We start from the raw sequence: 23,952 nt of genomic DNA, 5'->3' as shown, positions 1-23,952 counted from the left end.
GAAACCCCCAATGGGTAAATTTTATAACTTAAAGACATTTCCCCTGGGGCTCTGGGGGGCATATTATATCCAAAGGCATAGTTGTTGGGTCTTTCAACTATGATGAACAAAATGACTTTCTCAAAATTTTCATCGGACTATTTTATGGAAAAGGGGGGAGTTATGGGGCCTAGTTGCCCTCCACCGTTTTAGTCATTTTAAAGAACACTAGAACTTATAATTTCCCTTATAATGATCACCCCCGGGAGACAAACAATTAAACAATTAAACACGCATTTGAAATCTTTCTTCGGGTGAAAAAATTACAAAATTCCACATTTATGCAGATAGAAGCCTGAAACCACTACAGTTATATTTTTCCAATATGCTGAATCTGATGTTGTGATTTTCATTAAGATTCTATGTTTTCAGAGGGTGATTCCCCCTTCTTTCGAAAGTCAGCCAAATTTTCTCAGGCTCGTAGTCGTTAATGGGTAAGACTACACTGAAGGAAATTTAACTATTCGAAATCAGTATAATAAGCCAATTCTTTTGGCATGTCTATTGGTATAAACATCGTTTTTTTTTAGAGCTTCGGCTTACTCGTTACTTAGCCGGTCGCTCATTACTTACAGCTTGTTAGCACAAATGTTTGATGCGTTCTTGGGGCCTGCTTTGACTAGCTCTCCCTTGTGTTTTCCATAATTTGTGTTGTAAAATATTGTATATATTTTGGTATATTTCATTAGGATTAACCTAATTTCACTTCTTTGGTGTGGTCACTACAAGACATAAGTACAATGTAGCTATTGCCTCCCCACAGTTTTTATAAAACTAGCAAGAAAGACCTCTTGAGCAACAAGTAGGACGATTTTCGGCCCCAATACGAGTTCCACCCATATGTCTGTTGAAATAACATCGTTAAATTGTCCAACATGGGAGGAAATTCCAAGCGTATTTAAATATCGTTTTTCTAATGGCTGAAAACTCACCCGCTGACAATTCACATTTCTACTACCTCTTATCTCACCCAGCTGGCTTTTAAAATAAATATTACAACAATATATCAGAAAGGAAACCACTTTAGTACAATGTCTGGCTCAAGTATTATCCCCCCAATCCCTTTTGCTCAACAACCCTTGATAGTGAAAACATTTTGCCAACAATACATCAACTTTTGTTTACTTCTATCCTGTAGTTAGAGCTACATCTAATCAAAACTTCGAAAATATTCTCTCACCCTCTTTTCTACAATCTATTATGGTTTCTACTTGATTATTTGCTTTCAAATGTTTCACTTATGTTAATAAGAGGCGGAGCTTCTAATTCAATTTGAAGCTGAGGCGGCGCTTATATGAAATGGGCGGGATGTGACAATAACTGCCTTATTTTTAGTGTTTGTAGACTTGAGTTCAAACGATCCTTAGGAATAGTTGTATACACTGTCAAACTTGGTGAAGAAGATAGGACAATTGTAGGATACAATTTTTATGTTATTTTTAGGTAAGTAGCAAAAGTTGAGACCAATAAATTTTGAACTTATTAGCTGAATATCATAATATATACTACTAAAGAAACATAAAATACGATAGGCTACGTAATACCAATTTAATAATACATACTAAATTTATTTTATTAACTAAATATAATTTAGTAATTGATACTAAAATATTAAGATAAACATCTAAAAAAATATTTTTGGTTTCACAGTAGCATGTATATAGATAATAACTTTGGAAATAGATATTTCCAGTGAAAGAATGGGAATTTTTACGTTTCCATTCTCGGTACTTGTCAGTTACAGGAGACACACCCAAAAAGTGAAGTTAGGTTAATCCAAAAGTTGGGTTAGACATCCTGATCAGACGCATAATTTGCTATAGGTCAGTGGGGGGGGAGTTTTCTTCTGTATATCTTTGCCTTTATGGTATTATATGGCTCAGTTTTCACTGTAATTTTCACTTGATTTCAAAAAAGTGGCTCAAACTCCCCCCCCCAAAAAAAAAATTGACGAAATTGTGCCACTGATGATGATAAAATGATACTTTAAGAATAAAATCATGGAAACCTAATCCAACCTAACATAGCCTAACTCGCATCCCCACCCCTAATATGCAACTATATAGCCCAAATTATACGATTCGAATACATTATGTCAAAGTCCAATGCATTGTATCATCCATTGCTTGTTTTTGTAGCTATGAAACCAGTTTTCTGGGATGTAACCTAGGCACAGTTCTTGAATGTGTTTCCAATAGCCGACAAGTAACCAATTCCCTTCTGGAATAATTTCCCCCCTTTCCAATTTAAAAAAAAATATATTCACTTTATATAAGCTTTTAAAAAGCGTAATTAATAGAATAAAGAATATCTGGGACTAATATCTAATTAAAAAGCTTTTAGGCGGCAGAATACAGAAAACGCCCCAGTAAAGATAACACCAACAGAAACTACCGGGTGTCACCAATTCTAGGAACGGCCCTGACAAAGACGGCCCCAGTAAGTATTTTATGAGCGGTGTATTCCCAAAAAATAAATCATGGGGTGGGCGGGGTTTGAAAAAAAACGATTTTATGCTAGGAGGGTATTGTATTTTTTCCCAAATAACACAAAATGATGTAGTTTTGTAATTTTTGCTATCATAGAAAGGAGAAATGAGGCTTCTACCCCGTTAGGTTCCTTGTAGGTACCAGTAGCAGCCCAAAAGGTAGTTAACGGGTAATAATGAGTGTTTTATTTAATGATCAAACAGTTTGTAGTAGCAAACTGTAAGTAAGGAGCGACCCAGCTCAGTAGTAACCAAAATTCCAAAAAAATGGGATGTTGATACCAATAAATACATAAAAAGAATTGAATTGTTATGCTGATTTCAAATATATAAGTTTCATCAAGTTTAGTTTCAACTATCAAAAGTTACGAGCCTGAGTAAATTTTATTTATTTTTGAAAAAGAGGTAAACACCCTCTAAAAATCATAGAATCCCAATGAAAATCACACCATCAAATTCAGCTAATAAGAGAACCCTAATGTTTCAAGCTCTTGTCTGCAAAAATGTGGAATTTTTCAATTTTTTACCAGAAGAAATATTATGGATGTGTGTTTATTTGTTTGTTTTTTTCCCAGGGGCGATCGTATCGACCAGGAGGCCTAGAATGTCTCCAAAGGGCTCAGTCGAACGAAAATTAAAAGTTATAGCGTCCTTTTTAAGTGACCAAAAACTGGAGAGCAGCTGGGGCTCCTCCCATGCTCATTTTCCCCCAAAGCCATCAGATCAATATTTTGAGATAGCCATTTTGTTCAGAATAGTCGAAAAAATTAATAACTATGTCTTTGAGGATGATTTAACCCTCCACAGTTCCCGGTGGAAGGGCTGCAAGTTGTGAACTTCGCCCATTGTTTATATATGGCATTGGTTATTGGGAAGTATACAAACGTTTTCAGGTGAAATATTTCTGGTGGAGGAGGTGTCAGGAAGAGGGGGTTACTTGGAAGGATATTTTCATGGAGAAATTTTACATGGGGGAAGAGAATTTTTTCCAAAAAGGGGCACCAAATTTCCCAGCATTATTAAAAAAACGATTAGAAATCAAATAAAAATAAATAAGTTATCTCAACTCAAAGTAAAGAGTAACATTAAAATTGAAAACGAACAAAAATTATTACGTATATGAAGGGTTTCACCTCTAGGTAATACCTCGCTCTTTACGCTAAAATTCGAATTTTGTTCCAATTCTTTAAGAATGACCGATTAATCACTAAGGCCGCTTATTTACAATAAGAAGCTCTTTAAAAAGTACTTAAAAAAACTTTAAAGTAAACAGCGAGGTATTGATGAGGTGGCGAAACCCCTCATATACGTAATAATTTCGGTACTTCCTTATTTTACAAGAAACACTAGAGACATTACCCTGTTTTCATCCCGGTTCGTTCACAATGTATAGCGACAGAATATAGTGCCTGACCATGAATATCTAATTTTTAATTAAATATTTAGTTGGTATTTTGGTTAGGTTAAATTAGAATAGGTTTGTTTATGTTACGTATTTAATATATGCTATGCTTTATCCCCACCTCTGATGCACACATATATCGCCCAAATTTATTTCTAAACTATTATATTTTTAGCTTACTTAGGTGTATTTCATTAGCATTAACCAAACTTCACTTACTGAGTGTTTCTCGTGTAATAGTTAAGTACCATAATTTCTGTTCGTTTAATGTTTTAATGTTGTTTCTTACTTATAGTTGAAAAAACTAGTTTTTTATACAATTATCTTTTAAAACAGAATGTTTTATTGTTTAAAGCCTCCTGTAATTCCCCCTGCCCGGTGCCTTATTGCTCTAAGCATCCCATCCGAATCGGTTGCCCAACAAAGTATCAAAGCTTCAAACGGTGGGCTTCAGGGGTGTACGCTGGTTAGACTCAGAGCCCAAGCATTCCCCAAAAATTTTAAATTTTCCTAAATGTCTAATTCTTATTGGAACTATCAATTTTTTTTGTTAACGGGCTGTGTTTGAAATGAATTTTTTCGTACGTGCTCTGTGAGTGTGGTTACCAAGTTAAACATGGTCAGCTTTTAAAAGGGACAAAATGCAACCGGTACCTATGTTCTGTAGCAAACTTCGCTAGAGGTGTGTTTTTTTTTATAAACCCAATAGCGCTATAGGATATAGTGACCACATTTTGTTCTTGATCTTTAATGAAACCGGTTTTCTGCGTTCGCTCGGAGATAATCAGCTTACCCTGAGTGATAGAAACTATTTTGCTTGTATTTTTGTCATTTTTGACAAAAATACTTCAAACATTTTTTGCTTGATGACCTTTCGGACCCGTTTCAGGTCGAAATACATGTTTTACGGTCAAAATGCTAGAACACAGAACTTTTTCTGTAGTGTGATCTGTTTTGTCACTTAAAAACAAAACAATCAAACAGTTCGTGGGAACTGTAATGGTAAGAACTGTAGTAAGGAGCGACCCGGCCCAATAGTAACCAAAACTCTAAAAAACGGAATCTTGAGAATAATAGTTGCATCAAAAGAATTGCTTTTTAATGCTGATTGTAAATATACAAGTTTCATCAAGTTAAACTTACTTACCCATCAAAAGTCAAGAGCCTGAGAAAATTTGCCTTATTTTAGAAAATATGAGGAAACACCCCGTAAAAGTCATAGAATCTTAACGAAAATCACACGATCAGATTCAGCGTATCAGAAAACCCTTCTGTAGAAGTTTCAAGCTCCTATCTACAAGAATGTGGAATTTTGTATTTTTTACCAGAAGACAGATCACGCATGCGTGTTTATTTGTTCGTTTGTTTTTTTCTCCCAGAGGTGATTGTATCGATCCAGTGGTCCCAGAATGTTGCGAGAGGGCCCATTCTAACGAAAATTAAAAGTTCTAGTGCCCTTTTTAAGTGACCAAAAAATTGGAGGGCACCTGGTCCCCCTACCACTCACATTTTTTCCCCAAAGTTACAAGATCAAAATTTTGAGATAGCCATTCTCTTCAACTTAGTGAAAAACCTAATAACTATGTCCTTGGGGACGATTTAATCCCTCACAGTCCCCGGTGGAGGGGCTACAAGTTACAAACTTTGACCATTGTCAAACAGTTTGTGGTAACGAACTGTGGTAAGGAGCGACCCGGCTCAATAGTAACCAAAACTTTAAAAAACGGAATTTTAATACCAATAGTTAAATCAAAAGAGTCGCATTTTAATGCTGATTTTGAATATATAAGTTTCACCAAGTTTAGTCTTACCCATCAAAAGTTACGAGCCTGAGAAAATGCACCTTATTTTAGAAAATAGGGGGAGAAACCCCCCTAAAAGTCATAGAATCTCAACGAAAATCACACCATCAGATTCAGCGTAGATCCCTGATTCACAGTCAAAATGACTGTAAATCATCAGATTCACAGTCAGATTCAGCAGAGATGCCTACTGTAGAAGCTTCAAGCTCCTATCTACAAAAATGTGGAATTTTGTATTTTTTGGCAGAAGGCAGATCACGGATGGCTGTTTGTTTGTTTGTTTGTTTGTTTTTTGTTGTTTTTCCCCAGGGGTGATCGTATTGACCCAGTGGTCCTAGAATGTTGCGAGAGGACTCATTCTAACAGAAATAAAAAGTTCTAGTGCCCTTTTTAAGTGACCCAAAAATTGGAGGCCACCTAGGCCCCCTCCCACGCTAATTAATTTCCCAAAGTCACCAGATCAAAATTCTGAGATAGCCATTTTGTTCAGCATAATCGAAAAACCTTATAACTATGTTTTTGGGGACGACTTATTCCCCCATAGTCCCCGTGGAAGGGGCTACAAGTTACAAACTTTGACCGGTGCTTACATATAGTAATGGTTATTGGGATGTGTACAGACGTTTTCAGGGGGATTGTTTGGTTTGGGGGAGGGGTTGTCAAGAGGGGATATGTTGGGTAGCTTTCAATGGAGGAATTTTTCATAGGGGAAGAAAATTTCCATGAAGGGAGCGCAGGATTTTCTAGCATTATTTAAAAAAAAACAATGAAAAAATAAATATAAATATTAAAACTTTAACGAAGAGAAATTATTACACATATGATGGGTTCACCTCCTCCTAATACCTCGCTCTTTACGCTAGAGTATTTTTTGGAATTTCAACTATTTATTCTACGGCCTTTGTGATTCAGGGGTCATTCTTAAGAAATGGGAAAAAAGTCAAGCTTTAGTGAAAGGAGTGAGGTACTGACGAGGGGGTGAGCCCCCTCATATATGTAATAAAAACATGCGAATGCAGAAGTTCTTTACGTAAGCTAATTTGTAAGTTAAGGATATCTTTGTACTAATAAAAACGTTCATAAAAAATTAAAAGTTCTTGTAGCCTTTTTAAATAACCAAAAACTTGGAGGGCAACTAAGCCTCCTCCCCTGCTCCTTTTTTCTCAATATCATTCACAAAACTATGAGAAAGCCATCTAGCCAAAAAAATAAATATACAAATTTTGTTTTAATAATTCATGGGCGGAAAGCCAAAATCAAAACATGCATTAATTCAAAAACGTTCAGAAATTAAATAAAAAAACAAGTTTGTTTTTAACTGAAACTGAGGAGTGACATTAAACATTAAAACGAATAGAAATTACTTCGTATATGAAAGGGGCTGCTCCCTCTTCAAGCTCGTTACGCTAAAGTTTTTTACTGTTTTAAAAAGTAGAGTTTAGAGAAAGAGTCAAACTTTAGCGGGACGTTGATGAGGGAGCAGCCCCTTTCATATACGAAGTAATTTCTGTTCATTTTAAGTTTTTATGTCGCTCCTTACTTTCAGTTAAAAAAACTTGTTTTTTTTATTTAATTTACATATAGCGCACAGACGTTTTCAGGGGAACTTTTTCGCGTGGGGTGGGGGGTTTTCAGGAGGAGGGGGTTACGTGGGAGGATCTTTCCATGGAGGAATTTATCAGGAGGGAGGAGAAAATGTATACAGGGGGTGCAAGATTTTCTAGTATTATTAAAAAAAAGATCCAAAAAATAAAAATTATAATTTTCAAGTGGAGGTAGTGAACAGTATTAAAACTTAAAAAGGGCATAAAATGTTGCGTATATAAGGGGGTATCTTCTCCTCCACAATACCTTGCTCTTTACGCTAAAGTATTTTTAGTAATTTCAACCATTAATTCTACGGCCTTTGTGATTCAGGGGTCATTCTTAAAGATTTGAGACAAGCTTCAAGCTTTAGTGTAAAGAGCGAGGTATTGACGAGGAAGCGAACTCCTCATATACGTAGTAAAAATACACAACTATAGAAGTTTGTTACGTAACTTAATTCATAAGGTGTGTATGTTTATTACTAACAAAAACGTTCCTAAAAAAATTTAGTTGCATTTTTAGGTATACAAAAACTGGAGGACAACTAGGCCCCCCCACGCCTTTTTTTATCAAAATCGTTCGATCAGAACTATGAGAAAGCCATTTAGCCAAAAAAATAATAATATGCAAATTTCGTTTCAATTATTCATGTGCGGTGAGCCAAAATCAAAACATGCATGAATTCAAAAACGTTCAGAAATAAAATAAAAAAACAAGTTTTTTTAACTGCAAGTAAGGAACGACATTAAAACTTAAAATGAACAGAAATTATTCCGAATATGAAAGGGCTGTCCCCTCCTTAACGCCTCGCTCTTTACGCTAAAGTTTTTTTTATTGTTTTAACAAGTAGAGTTGTGACAAAGAGTCAAACTTTAGCGTAAAGAGTGGGGGGTTGAGAAGGGAACAACCCTTTCATATACGGAATAATTTCTGTTAGTTTTAAGTTTTAATGTCGTTTCTTACTTGCAGTTAAAAAAAAGTTTTTTTTTTATTTAGTATCTTTAAATTTTTTTTTCGAATGAATTCTTTTTCAATAATTTACTATTGCTGGGATGATACGATTAACCATTGGTGGGAAAACAGTAGTATGTGTGTGTGACCTTCCTTCCCTGCAAAAATAGAACATTCGACATTTTGTAGAAAGCGGCCTTAGAGTTCCCATACACTTTGAATTTCAATGAAATTTTAATGAAGATGGTACCCACTTTTTGGGGAATTTAAACCTAACACCTAAACTATGCCAATTTTTATTTGCTAAAGCTTCTGACGAGATAACATTACTAAATTTTACTTGTTTAGAGTAAGCATAAATATTATATTTTGATGTTACATATATTCTAATTTTCTTATCAGAGCTCTGTTTTTAGAGATTCAATTTCTATTGACACGTAAGATGTTTTTACTTATAATTTGTAGATACAAACTATCAAACAGTTCGTGGTAACGAACTGTTTGATAAAAACGTGGTAAAAAACGTCGTTTTAAGTGGTAAAAACAATGTAGCGAACTGTAGTAAGGAGCGACCCGGCTCAATAGTAACCAATACTCTAAAAAATGGAATTTTGATAACAATAGCTACATCCAAAGAATCGCATTTTAATGCTGATTTTAAATATATAAGTTTCATCAAGTTTAGTCTTATCTATCAAAAGTTACAAGCCTGAGAAAATTTGCCTTATTTTAGAAAATAGGGGGAAACACCCCCTAAAAGTCATAGAATCTTAACGTCATAAAAAGAATCACACCATCAGATTCAGCGTATCAGAGAACACTATTGTAGAAGTTTCAAGGTCCTATCTACAAAAATGTGGAGTTTTGTATTTTTTTGCCAGAAGGCAGATCGCGGATGCGTGTTTATTTGTTTGTTTGTTTTTTCCCCAGGGGTGATCGTATCGATCCAGTGGTCCTATAATCTTGCGAGAGGGCTCATTCTAACGGAAATGAAAAGTTCTAGTGACATTTTTAAGTGACCAAAAAAATTGGAGTGCACCTAGGCCCCTTCCACGCTAATTATTTTCCCAAAGTCAACGGATCAAAATTCTGAGATAGCCATTTTATTCAATGTAGTCGAAAAACCTTATAACTATGTCTTTGGGGACGACTTACTCCCCCACAATCCCCGTGGAAGGGGCTACAGGTTACAAACTTTGACCAGTGCTTACATATAGCAATGCTTATTGGAAAGTGTACAGACGTTTTCAGGGGGATTTTTTGGTTGGGGGAGGGGTTGACAAGAGGGGGATATGTTGGGGGAACTTTCCATCGAGGAATTTGTCATGGGGGAAGAAAATTTCCATAAAGGAAGCGCAGGATTTTCTAGTATTATTTAAAAAAAAAAAAACAATGAAAAAATAAATATGAAAAGTTTTTTCAACTGGAATAAGGAGCAGTATTAAAACTTAAAACGAACAGAAATTATTACGCATATGAGGGGCTCACCTCCTTCTAATACCACACTCTTTACGCTAAAGTATTTTTAGTGATTTCAACTATTTATTCTACGACTTTTGTGATTCAGGGGTCATTCTTAATTAATTGGGACAAAATTTAATCTTTAGTGTAAGAGCGAGGCACTGACGAGGGGGTGAACCCCTCATATATGTAATAAAAACATGAGATTACAAAAGTTCGTTAAGTAAGCTAATTTATAAGTTACGTTTATCGTTTACTAATAAAAACATTCGTAAAAAATTAAAAGTTCTAGTTGCCTTTTTAAGTAATCAAAAAATCGCAGGGCAACTAGGCTTCCTCCACCGTTCCTTTTTTTCTCAAAAATCATTCGATCAAAACAATGAGAAAGCGATTTAGCCAAAAACAATAAATATACAAATTTCGTTTTAATTATTCCTCTGCGGAGAGCCAAAATCAAAACATGCATTGATTCAAAAACGTTCAGAAATTAAATAAAAAAAAACAGAAATTACTTCGTATATGAAAAGGGCTGCTTCCTCATAAACGCCCCGCTCTTTGCGCTAAAGTTTTTTACTGTTTTACAAAGCAGAGTTGAGAGAAAGAGTCAAACTTTAGCGTAAAGAACGGGGCGTTGATGAGGAAGCAGCCCTTTTCATATACGAAGTAATTGCTGTTCGTTTTAAGTTTTAATGTCGCTCCTTACTTTCAGCAAAAAAAAACTTGTTTTTTTTTATTTAATTTTATCCAAGGCTCTCTTGCAAGTGAGGGAAACAACCTCTCCCTCGTTGAATACGAGATTTTTAAATTCTACTTTAGCATTTTTTTTTGAGAATAATACTCCGTCCTTGAAAAAGCTCATTTCTTAAAACATTTCTGAGGAGAGTAGGGGGGGGGCTGAAATACCAAATGATTTAAAGGTTTTTCATTTTCCTCAATTTTCCAGGTGGGTTTGGGGTTTTTCATATGCGATTTTGGTGGCGTGAATTTTCATCAATATCACATCTCTTTTTCTCTTTTCTTTTTCATTAATCAGAGGGGCGGGTGTTTTTCTAATTTTTGAATACCAGAAAAATTTAACTTTGGGTGGATAGCTTTAAACTTGATGAATATTACATAATTTGGACTAATATAAAAAGTGGTTTGTTTTTAATTACGAGCATTAAAAAGTGTCTATAAAATAGTACCCACCATCGTACACGGTTGTACAGTTATGCGCAACCCATTAGTGGTGAAATCTTTTTTTTACAGAGGAGAGGGGAGATTGGGTAAGCCTCAAACAAGCATTTTTATACCCAATTTTTAAACTCTTCCTAAAAGTTCATCAAAATCAATATAGTTTACCCTTAACTTCACCTCATATGCAGGAATGTATCAGAAATAACTGTTCGGTTTGGGTATTGAGCGATCAAAGCTGTGTTTGAGTATTTGACCTTTGGACTATTTTGAGCAAAATATCCATCTCAAAATTTTGCTCGGATGTAAATGGGGAAAAGAGCATAGGAGGGGGACTGGCTACCCTCGGACTACTTTTTGAGGTGGGAGGACGTCGTAAGGGAAGTCTCAAGGGAAATTAGAACTTCTTGGGAGGGTGAAAGAAGGAGGCTTTGAAAATATTGAGATGGAGGAAGAGCGTGCGTTGATGTGTCGGCTTCAGGTGGCTTGTGCCTATGGTTAGTTTTTAGTACTAGCAGTAAATACACGAGAATGTGTTAAACTTTCATTGCTGTGCCTGAAGTTAGCGTTGCGAAGCAATAAATTATTATGCTTTATATTATGTAATGGCATCATCGGCAAAGTTCTAACAAAAAGTAACTATTAAAAAAGGTAATAATGTGCCGTTACTTTAACCATTACGCAATTGTTTCACGCTACGTCGTAGGACCTTTCCCACTAGCATAAGTCATTCCTTTACGTAAGTCCTACGAACAAATTTCTTCCCTAACATAGGCAGTCCCAAACAAAAGTGGATCTAGAGCAAAATCTTGGGGGTTGGCATCAATTTGACAAGGGTGCAAATAATTGACCAAACTAACATATTTAATGAAAAACAGTCTTTTAAAAGTTGAAAAAAAATGTATATTCTATATCTAGAATATATTTGAGAAAAAATCTTGGGAACCTGGAGTCCGCTCAGACCTCCTGGATCCGCTAGTGGTCCCAAATAGACTCGGACTATAATTTGACGTTGCACAAGCTTATGTTCCGCTGTAAAAGACACAGGGAGACACATAAGGAAATATAGCAGCAACAAAATGGTTTTCTGAATAAGGAAATAAAAATATCAGAAATCAATTAATAAACTTTTCCTTTAAACTTTTAGTTAATAGACTTTTACACTTAAATCCCCGTCTTATACTTTGTCGATGCTTTGATTTCCATCTAGAATAGTTTTCTTATAATGATTGTGGTAAGGACGTCGGGGGTATAGCCCCCTGACCCCTTCTGCTAACACTTCCCCCCCATCCACCCACTCAATTGACATCCCTGGGAATAACCGAAACCTTAATAACATAGATCCTCTAAAAGCTGTTTTACATCTGTTGAAACTGATATCTGTTGAAATATACCCGCAGTGAATTAAAACTGTTGAGATGCATTAAATTTACGTTTAATAGTCCCACAGCTCAGTAGGGGGTAACATTTTATATCAATATAAAAAATTTTGTTATTAAATTACACTGGGTTTTAGTCGTTGTTGTTAATTCATAAGATTCAGACAAGTAGAATTATTCTCTGGTTCAAGTTGAAGATACTATAAACGAAGATGTTTTCAGCCAAATAGACAAATAGTATGAAATATTTGAATATATAGTGATTCAAAAATATTATAACGCAACTTTACAGGACCGCGAGTGATAAATTAATGGATAAAATACAGTCGTAAAAGTTATACAGTCTTATTCTGTAAAAATAGAACAAGTTTTTCGTACACGAAATTACATCCAGAGTGACATTAAGATTGTGAATGAAAAGATATACCCAAACTAGGAGGGACGTTACCATCCCCTGCAATCCCGTCTTCACACTAAAACTTAAGTTACATTTTGCTGAAAACACTAGACATCGTCATATATTTTAGCTTTGGCAAAATTTTTTATTTTTGATTAAAAACCTACAAGAATAAATATGCTCAAAGAGGTTTATAGGCTGCAAAATAGGGAAGAACATGGACACGATTTTGTGTTAAATTACCACGTCACTATGTCTGTTAAATTCTAATATGTTTCCAGTGAAGTAAAGTGTATGAAACTTCATCATTAGGAGGGTGGGGCAATCCGCTCTAACTTAAGATAACTTTGTAACGGCCTTAATTTTAGAGTCAGCCTTCTCTTCCGTGTGAAAAAACTTTCTTTTTCCATTTATGATAAATTTTTTTTCAAAATATGTAAAATTATGCCTAGAAATAGAATTTTCAACCATGTGGGTATTTTCTTTAGAAAATAGTACATTTATAATTTTTCAGCACTTTTGATCTAATTGCCGTCTTTAATTTTTGGGTTGAAGACATTGTGGCTGCTTATGACGAATATACGGAAAACGGCAAATTATCAAGAGATGGATTCTTTTGTTTCTCCAATTGGGCGCTACTTTTCAAAATGTTCATTTAAATAAACCTGTTTCAATTACATGCAACGCGAGTGATAGAAAGCTTTTATTTTTATACAGACCTAAAACCACTCTTGTTGGTTATTATTTAGATATACTCCAGTCAATCATTGACTTTTTGTAAGAATCGTGTTTTTTTTTTTTTTTGGGGGGGGGGTACTTTTTGTCTGTAATTGCTCAAAGCTTCACACAATTCATATAACTTTAAAATTTGATGAGAATGAAAAGGTTTATTCTTTTTCAAACTTTCATTTTTTAGTTTCAGTTACTGTGTAAAGATTTACTCTGTACCTATCATTCAGAATCACGAACAACTTGACTAGTTTCTTTAACGTCACAAGCACAATGTCTCCCTATTATTCATTTTTTTTTTTTTCAATTTTAAGAAAATTGTCGGAGACTATAGGCAAGAAATGCATTTCATAATATATACAAGAAATGAAACAAAGTACTCTAGGACGTGACACTTATAACCTTTTAGAAATACTGAATGGGATGACCTCTTTATATTTCTTGTTGTCTATGAACTAAGGGACTTATACTTTTTACCCTTATACTTTTTTAATACCAAAATAAAAATACAGGTAGATACCCAGGGGCCTTAACAATCGTCCCATTGCTTTAGTGGGACATGGCATACAAGCCTCACATTCTGTTCTGATGGACTTGGTTTCTACCCTTCTTGGTTTCTACCCCTTTCCAAAATGAAGCTCAGAGCAACAAAGCACGTTTATAGTGATTGGTTTCATTCATTTGTCTAGAAATTTTTGAAGACACGCCTGAGTGATCTCAAGAGTGGATTTCTGAAAATGTCTATCAATCGAATAACAAGTGTGGGTGATTTTGTTTTAAAGACGAATATTGAACTTCCCTTTAGTGACAATATTTATACTGGTCTACATATCTTGAGGGACAGATTTGTCACTGCATGATAGTAAGGTTCTTGGACCAGGGAGGCTGTATCTGCAGCTTTTTGATTTAAACCAACTGACCGTTATTATTATAATTATTGTCATCGTTATTATTATTGTGGGCGTACTCACAAGACTGAGTCGAGGCTCTGGTGACAAAAGCCCATCTATTCCACCCACAAAATAAAATTAAATTAATGGAATACCACCAATAGCCCACTGGTCTATTCACACCACCTTGGGTGTGGTATTTTCAGACAGGGATTATGTCCATCTATTTTTCCCGTTTCCACAAGAGCTTTCTTTATTAGTGTCAAGGTATCCACTGTTGTTTCCCCCGATTACTAAGAACCCTACCCGTGAGCTTCAGACCGGTTTAGGCGGGCTGCATTCCTCCCTCAAAACACAGAGTAGGGAGTTGTCTATCACTATTCAGTCAAACATGACAAGCGGTATTTGATCCTCAGAACCAATACTGGAAATTTAATTTCTTTCTCTTCCAATGGACCTTTTCTTGCACCACGGTTTGTGCTTCATATACTCAGGGGTAAAGACCCCCCCCCCTCTTGCGTCATTTTATAAGCCATTTTTAAATTCATTCCATCCAATCTCAGCATATCCTACAAAATACCTCGCTTTATGATCAGATAGAGGGCAGGACGCTCTGCGGCTGGATGGTGAGTGAAATTACCACTATAGGCTCATATTTGTTCATATTACTCTCGGGGGCACCAAAAGAAGGTTGTCACCAACACCACCTTGATAGTAATATTGGAATTCGTTTATGATTTTGAAATAAAGTTCTAAAAACAAAGCTTTATTGACCATATATACTGCTTTACGAGTATTGAGTGGTGAATACAATGCCGCGCGGCAGTCAACCCTTTAAAGCTGGGAGATTGGTAATTCTAAACAGATTGACTATCTCAAAATCATCACCTGCGAGCACTTTGGCGTAAGTTTGGCTAGTGTTTTTTACTTTTGTGTCATTAAATAGCATATACTGTTATATTGTTGGGGTGCAGCCTCCTTTTGTTTCAAAGAAAGGCACTAAAGATTAAAGTTTCATTCAATTGATTCATTTTCCGATATTCTACAATCACTCATATAACTGATATATGATCACCTCTGCTAAGATCGCCCTCCCTTTTAGGGGTGTTTTAACCTATACTATACATGTTTGCTTAAACAAGCAACGTTTAGTGGGTAACTTTATGATTTAATCTATTTTTAGTTAGGTTTGAAGGCAGATTTCTTTTCGTGTATAGCTGTTATGAAACTTTTTCTTTTTTTGTTTTTCTTTTTTGGGGGGAGGGGGGTTTGGTTTCTGTTGAAAAACCTCATTTCTTACATAATATTCATTACCATGGATGGTTTGATAGTTCACGTCTGTATTCCCACATAGTGATTTTCAAAGTGCACATTCAAAAATCTGATTAAGGAAAAAGTATAAAAATAACCGTACAGGATTACTAAGACAACCTTTAATAAGAATAGTTTAATAAAAGAAGAGGGAGAAATCACGTTCCAAACAATGTTTCACCGTGTACGGCTAAGGCAGTGAGGCTGAACGGAGACACGGGCTTAAAATAGGCATCAAAGAAACAGACCTGAAGCTAAGCAGGTTCAATTGTAGAGGAGGTAGATTCAATAGAGTCGCTAAAGAAACCAACGATATTTGTTCTGGTACCTCTTGAAATCAAAATCATATTAATGAACAGAAATGTAATTAAAAAGCTTTGCTGTACTTACTACTCCAATTAATGTCGACTCGGCAGTTACTCTATAGCCTAGAATAAAGTTAGGTTGAGGAGCTCTGTTTAAACCATTCTTTTCTTCCCTTATCACTACAACTTAAAGAAGTATGATCTACTGATCTTTTACAAACTTTTATGAAAGTTTACTTTTGAAAAAAATTATCTGATATCATCCAAAACCCTAATGTCGATTTGGCCTCCCATTTTGTGTAATTGGCAGATTTAAAGAAATACTTTTTGGGGTAAAATTTTACCGACTAGTTGGATGTGAACAATTGCAAAAGAAGGATTTTGGGGTAACTCTAAAGATGTAGAACTTCCTGAGACTAGGACAGAATCATGGGCTCTTTTTCGCATATTAAAGCGATTGTATTGGCTTGTTTTGTGTTAAGTTCTATCTACTCTGTCTGTTTGTTAGCTTCCACATTATACAAATTATTATTACGATTGTTATTTGGGTTTTTTTCTTTAAACCGTGTGCTTTAACCCTTCCAGATACGTACAACGGCCATTCCACCGCTCTTTATATCACTTCTTCAAACCATGTACACCTGTTTTCTAAGGCCGTATCCACCGGGGGTGGTTGTAACCGGGTTTTAACCTCCTCAAAAAATTGTTTTCGTACGAAATAAAAGAAAATACGTATAAACGAATTTTGAAAAGTTTTTGTGAGCCCCCTCCCCTGAAAAAAAACGAACAAAAATGCAGGGCGTGCCCTTGCTACTTGCTCTGTGTAAATCTAAGCTAATATCTATTAACACACGGTTAAGATTAGTCTTTGGCTTGCTTTCTCAAAAATATACTTGTTAAACTCCAAATGCGTGAATGAATGCTCTTTAAAGGTTTAGGGAGCTTATCACTTCTTAAGACTTCTTATTCTATCAACTAACCTGCTCCCTTAAATTATACTAGCTATATAAATTTATTTTTGTTTTAGAATGGAAGATGCAAGTCCGAGCTCAGAATCAGTAAGTCCACCGACAATTCTGTACTCCCATTCTACTCCACCCAAGAAACCCGAGATTGGAATGTACCCCCTGCACAATGATGGTAATCCTTTAACTAAGTCACAGTGTTCTCTCCCGCCTATACATGGATTTATGCCACCCCCTTCACAGCTAAATCCAAGTCAGCTTTTGGAAACATTTCGAATGAACTATTACCATCTAGCAATGAATGAAAGGCTAAAAATGGCAGCTGTCGCCACGGCTGCGCAATATCTGCCGTCTTTACCATCACCGGTGCAGCCATGGGATGGGCTGTTTAGATTTGGAGATGCAATGGAGCAAAGTCTTTCGGCAGGAATACCAATGAATTACCATAACCCTCTCTTATTCCAAATGAAAAATTTCGACCCAAGATTTAATTTCTTACGTTTCCCCGGTATTACAGAAGAACCAAAACCACAGCATAGCTATATTGGACTTATTGCTTTTGCTATACTGAGTTCACCTGAAAAAAAATTAGTTCTAAGTGATATATACCAGTATATACTTGACAATTATGCTTACTTCCGAGCAAGAGGTCCAGGCTGGCGAAATTCAATTCGGCATAACCTGTCACTTAATGATTGCTTCATTAAAGCGGGTAGGTCTGCGAACGGAAAAGGTCATTACTGGGCAATACATCCGGCAAACATCGAAGACTTTAAAAGAGGAGACTTCCGCAGAAGAAAGGCCCAAAGAAAAGTGAGGAAACATATGGGACTTTGTGTTGACGGTGAAGACTCTCCTACACCGCCGTCCTCTCCTCTTTTAGGAACCTTCCCAGATGTTGCGCAAGCAACAGTAACTAAAAATGAAAGTAGCTATTTTTCTTGTGAACAACCATCCTCATCAGGGACGCAGCACTTATCTCATTCGGGTGTGCAACCAAAGAGACTGTTTGATGTGGCAACACTGCTTGCACCTAGGGAAACATCTACGAGAACTAACTATGTTGTTGAATGCCTAACTAGTGATACCAGTCCTCGTATTAGTGAAAGTCCAGATGATCAAGCTACTCTGCATTAAACCAACTGCTTTTGCCTGTGTGATACGTGAATTAAGATGTTTAGCTATTTGTTATGCGCTGTAAAACTTGTATCTTATTATCATCCCTTAAACGAAGTAAATAGATGTTTATTCGAAATTGTTATTTTTCGTGTTCATTTAATTGGTATTGATCACAGGCACATTTTGCTTTTCTTCTGCAGTGTTGTCACGGCCAAAATCTGCTTTCCCAGGGGTTCTTTAGAGAGTGGTTTGTGTCTAAATGATTGGTCAAAATCTGCAAATTATGTCGTTCTTTCACATGATTAAGAGGTAAGAGGCCCTGAGAGTTGAAACTAGATGAATTTCGTAACTAATCTAATTTTTCATTAATTTGAATATACTGATTAAGCAAAATCAAATAAAATTAAAAAATTTAATCTTTTTGATGGTTATTGTAAAAAAAAAACAAGAGTCAGGTGTCGTTTTAATTAGATGCAACTTGACTTTTCTAAGACCATAAACTTTTTTTTCTGTGATATGCTTTAGCCGTTGCCAATGGAATAAAGATATTATTAATAGTTATACTTTAAAACCAAAATTTTAAGAATATATAGAAATGATTTTCTTTACGAAAGAAATAGAAACGATATATATACGAAGAATATATCCTCTATTATTTACATATATGGTTCCAATTCCAGAGGAATCCCACACCCTACAGAATTTACAAGAAATTCAAGGACTCTCCTTTGAATTGTTAATGTGATTTGACACACAATCCTGTTTTTATAAATGAAAAAGTAAATTTATGTATTTTAGTTCACATTTAACCTGCTTAAATTAAGGCTTCGAGTCAGAGTCGTATCCAGGAATTTCTTCAGGTGTTTTTTTTGCAAAATTAAACAAAAAACAAGTTTTTTTAAATGAAAGTAAGGAGCGACATTAAAACTTAAAACGAACAGAAATTACTCCGTATATGAAAGGGTCTTTTCCGCCTCAACGCCCCGCTGTTTGACTCTTTGTTTGACTCTTTCTCTTAACTCTACATTTTAAAACAGTAAAAAACTTTAGCGTAAAGAGCGGGGCGTTGAGGAGGAAAAGCCCCTTTCATATACGGAGTAATTTCTGTTCGTTTTAAGTTTTAATGTCGCTCCTTACTTTCATTTAAAAAAACTTGTTTTTTTTGTTTAATAACTTTAAAGTCGGAGATTCTACACAGAAAACTCTTCAGAAGAGCTTCTTTGTGCCTATCCCCTCACCACCGTCTTATCCATTTCTTTTGTTGATTTTGTTTGTGTGTTTGTTTTTCTCTTTGTGTTTGTAGTAGTAGTAGTAGTAGTAGACAGGTTTAATAGCAAAAACTTGACAGCTATTTAAATCCAGATTTTTAGCAGAAACAGTAAACGTTACTCACCGCCTGATATGCCACGCAGTAGGTGGTAAGCCATTAAACATTCTAATGCCTTCCAACTTGCGTCTTAATAAGGCTATTATACTTAAAACAAGTTTTTCAAATGAAATATAAGAGTGACATCAAAAGTGAAAACAAATAGAAATTATTCTCTGGCTGAGGAGCGATACTGTCCCTCACCCTTCCACTCTTTACATTGAATTTTAACTAAAAATTAAACAAAATCGTCGAATCGGGCAAAGTATATTGCCAGTTGGTTATTGCAGGTCTTGATTCACCGATTATCTTTCAAAACACTTAAACTAAAAGCTTCATTGTCTAAAGACTATTCAATTAAATAAACCCTTCCTTTTTTTACGTTACAAAAAAGAGCTTCTTTATCAGATTGCCTTTTAATAAGAGCATCTGTTCCTTAAGCAATCGGTGGGAAAAGGTCAAACGTAAGCGTAGGACTTAAGGGGGCAGAATTTCGGCTTATATACACGATAATTTCTGTTTCTAAGGTTGTGATGTCAACCTTTACTTTCATTTGATGGATGAAGATCTAAAAAAAAAAATAATAACACTGAATTCAAACTAAGAAACTTAAAATGAATTCGGTTTTCGTGGTTTCGGACACCCCTTACTCCTTAGATAAGATCCACTGATCCTCCACTCTCCCCTTATAGTTAACATACAATAATACAATACCTTATAACCGTTAGCAATATGTTAAATACATTTTATATCTTAACCATTCATTTTACATGGACTGTATACATAATTTAGAACGAATGCAGTACCACGTTGGAACCTGTCTGTTATAAATGTTCCTATTCCTTCCGAGGAGTGTTGAATTTCAGAAATCACGTACACTAGGTGGCGTATGTCAAGTGCGGCGAAAGTTTGCCAAGCACGGTGGAATTGTTTCAAGCGTTATGGGGACTGTGCCACTTGAAGCGAAACTTTACACCACACTTGGTGTACAGAGATGTAAGCCAGGTGGTGGAAAGAGAGTGACTCCTTGACTCCCTCTCAGAATCAAAATTCTAGGACAACTTAAAATATATTTGATCAATTTCTTCGTCTTGATACAACAGAAGAACAGGACCAAAAGGAAACCCTGAAAATGCCAATACCTATCACTCCACAATACTACTCTTTCCCTCTTTTTAAATTAGAATTTTTTTTACAATTGTTATATATTTGACATTATTACTATCCTAGAAAAATTCCACTTTTATTTCTTTTGAAGCTTATTAATACTAATTCAACCTTTTCACGAAGTGACTTAGAAAAATTACTCAATTTAAATAACATTTCTAATCCAAAGTCCCATACTAGGTTACGAAGACATTTCTCACCAATTCATTCATAAATATCCATTTAGGAAAATTACACGCCGCTTTGATATACTAGGGCAAACTAAGTCATTTCACTGGTAAAAATTATAAGCTAATGCACGACCTAACATCATTGATGAAAAATACATACAATTAACACTGAGATTATACAAAATGATAATTCAAGTACAATTAAATGTCGGTATGGGAACTAATACAGTATTTTTGTTCGGAGGGTATATTTATTCGGGTAGAGGGAAGGGGGAATTAAACAAGAATGTGTTAAGACACGCATTTAAGATTCATTTAATGTATTTTGTTGCGCTTTTAAAAATCAGACACAAATTTCGGGGGGTTCACTCCTACCCTCTCCTAGATATGGCATTGCTAACTATTAAGAGGGTAACAGAGTAATAAAGATAGCTTGACTTACTTTACTTAAGGCTCCTGTCGCATGACGTGTGGCGTAGAGAGTGTAGCAGCCTTTCTACCCCAGGCGGACCGATCTGCTGCTATGAAAGAGGCCTCGTCAGCAGCAATGTTGACCATGTTGATAAACTTCTGTGGGCTGCCCTTCCATCTAGCCAAAGGTATGCCCTTTGGGCATGACCAACCCTGGCATTTGGGGTCAAAGTCGTGTATAAATCTAGCAGAGATTGCCGGTGGCATCTGAAGAAGATGCAAACAGATGATGAGATATATAGAAATAGATGCTGAAATGGATACATATGGATAACAATAACCTCTGAAACTGAAAGGATATCCAACTTTTCCATATTTCTAAGCCGATGAGTTGTCCTGGAATTTTTACTTGCTAGCATTTTGGCCCTGTTCAGGGAAAAATGTACGTCTGTGGCACAAAATGTAGGAAACTAAATGTTTGTGGCGATAAAAAAAAAACTACGAAAGGATTCTAACTGCTTTGTCAGTAGTTTGAAACGGATTGACCATCTCAAAATTCTCATTTTGTAGTGTCTTATCCTCTTTGGGCATATAGAGCTATTTAAGGTTTAAAATTGCAGAAATCAGCACTTTTCTTGGCACATTCTCTTTATTTCTCAAAATGAGCATTGAAACTTCGATATCCATTCGAGTGAAACCTTTTGCGGTATTCTACGACTACTGCTTCGTTGGGATTACCCGTTAGAGAAAAACAAGATTTCGAAAAACAAACAAGATTGGCTGCTAAAAAAAAATTACCACTACAGACAATCAAAACAAAAATTGTATTATAATAAATTTTTGACTGAACTACAAATTCTAATCCAAATAAGTCTCCTTCTTACATTTAGGGGAAAACTAGCGTGGAAAAGCTTAAAAAAAACTTGGGAGGGGATATTTCCATAAGAACAATAAGATAAAACGTATTTAATATTTTTTTTTTATTTAAAATTATTTAAATATCTGTTCCCAGGAAGTTAGAATGTTTCCGTAGGAACTTAAAATAGTTTCAAAGAGGAAAAAAAGAGAGACTGCTATCCTATATTTCTTTGTTAAAATGTGTTCTTTAACTCATTGGTTTATTTTGTAAAATATTTTTGCAAAATAGCCACATTATCCCTTACTTCTGAAAAGACAAACAGCATCAACCCTTCTAAAACCGGGCCGACGAATGGTTTGGGTCAACTTATGGTAAGTGGTAAGTTGGTAAGTGGTAATATGGTAAGTTGGGTCTAGAAAGACAAATCTGGACAGTGATGGAAATATAATTTCTGGAGGGACATTTAACTCTTTTTATGGCGCTTTTTTAAAACCTGATTAGTTCAAGCAGTAGACATAAACAAATCTTGTAGTAACAACTTTTTTACAAGCAAGTTTTCTGTTTCTCTGTGGTAGCTTCTTAGGAAGTTTAGGGAGCTTAGAATGAAAGCGTGGCAAATGAGAGGTGCAGCAAGAATGAAAAGCTACAGTAATTTGCTTTAAAATAATCTGAAATAAAAGATAAATGATTTTTAATTTAGTTATTCTATTTCTTTGAGACGATAATGGATTTTGCAATAAAAAACGTAATTCACCAGTGAAAACAATTTTTTTTTATAAACGAGCTTTTTAATACTTACGAGTATTTTTTTTTTTTTTTTTTTTTACTTAGCTTCAGCCAGGAGTTTTATTTCCATAGTTTCACGAATCCTCACCTCTGCTTGTAAGGATTTATGCCCTCCCAGGGTTTGACAAGCAGCCTGGCATAACTCCGTGAAGGTGGAGGGCTGTAAGATAGGCTATTCACCTATCCATGTAAAAACTTGAACGATTTTCTAAGCAACAAGGAAAAATCTTAGACTCAGTTCGATCTGACTTGATTTCAGACAAATAGTTTTCAAACAGATTAGAAACAAAGTGGGTCGACTTAGCTGGGATGAACCTTGATCTCGCAGAATCTGTTGCGCTACCAACGACCGCAATAGCAATCTAATGGGAACGCTATAGTCAACTTATCCATATAGTCATGCACACTGGGTGCCTAGAAACAACTTCCAAAGTCGTCTCTTGGAAATCTTGAAAATCAACTAATGATGACAAAAATAGGAAATAAAACGACGCATAATAACTGCTGAATGGGGGAAATAGGAAAACTGAATAGACAAGAATAAAAAAATAGAATTGAAAATAAAAGAACGACAGCCAAAGAAGCAGAAAAAACTTAAGTAACGAAGAAAAGAAAATAAAGTAATACGAAGACGTTTACTTGTTATTTGTTTCTCAATTCTTATTTTTGCTTTTGAAATATACGCACTTGCTTAAACTAAAAAAAAAAAACTGTTTAACCGACTTTCTACACTTATTTATTGTAGAAAAGGGAAATTCCAATCCTAACATTATGTAGGCTGAACCGTTTTAGCCTTTATTGAAAATTTTTCTTTTTGCAATCCTAAATGGGCAACTCGATAGAACCTATTGTTTTATTGCTGAAAAAGAATACGGTTATTTCTCAACACTTCCTTGGAAATTTAGCATATCCCTCTGGTACTTAAATTTTCCTGTTTGTGTATCTCCATCACGCCTGGAACAAAGTTTTGTACTTGCAAATTGGTCTAAATGAAAGATCAAAAGCTGGGAGACAAACGCCTCTTAATATAACAAGGTGTTACAATCCATTTGACATTCAGCCGTCAAAAAGATATTAGCATAATTCTATTTTAGAAAGTTCGCTTCCATTTAATTGGCCATGTCAAACTAAAACCAAGGAACATTGGAACGAAAACAGAATTCAAACTTGAAATCAAACACTTTGAACTATTTGC

At 35.3% G+C, this 23,952-nt stretch overlaps 1 protein-coding gene and 1 long non-coding RNA gene across 3 annotated transcripts in view; one reads left to right on the top strand and one right to left on the bottom strand.

The window, feature by feature from the left end:
• Positions 1–23,952, bottom strand: part of LOC136031052 (uncharacterized) — a 54,855-nt gene that overhangs the window by 11,414 nt on the left and 19,489 nt on the right. For both annotated transcript variants that reach the window (XR_010618418.1, XR_010618419.1), the window contains exon 2: positions 21,144–21,379. This is a non-coding gene — a long non-coding RNA (uncharacterized LOC136031052). The remainder of the gene's footprint in view (positions 1–21,143; positions 21,380–23,952) is intronic.
• On the top strand, positions 1,334–18,240 carry LOC136031531 (forkhead box protein I1-like). Its single transcript, XM_065711201.1, has 2 exons — positions 1,334–1,482; positions 16,942–18,240. Exons 1-2 carry the CDS (start codon positions 1,334–1,336, stop codon positions 18,014–18,016), a joined length of 1,224 nt encoding a protein of 407 aa, XP_065567273.1. The 3' UTR covers positions 18,017–18,240.

This window comes from Artemia franciscana, chromosome 9, assembly GCF_032884065.1.
Source record: "Artemia franciscana chromosome 9, ASM3288406v1, whole genome shotgun sequence".
Lineage (NCBI taxonomy): Eukaryota > Metazoa > Arthropoda > Branchiopoda > Anostraca > Artemiidae > Artemia > Artemia franciscana.
Note: the sequence above shows the minus strand (reverse complement) of the source record. Positions and strands in the feature narration are given on the sequence as shown.

Bases quoted from the DNA above. Each gene is read 5' to 3' on its own strand.
- LOC136031531 (XM_065711201.1), top strand. From the start codon at position 1,334: ATGAAATGGGCGGGATGTGACAATAACTGCCTTATTTTTAGTGTTTGT. The intron at 1,483-16,941 runs GTAAGTAGCAAA...TTTTTGTTTTAG, and splicing joins AATTTTTATGTTATTTTTAG to AATGGAAGATGCAAGTCCGA.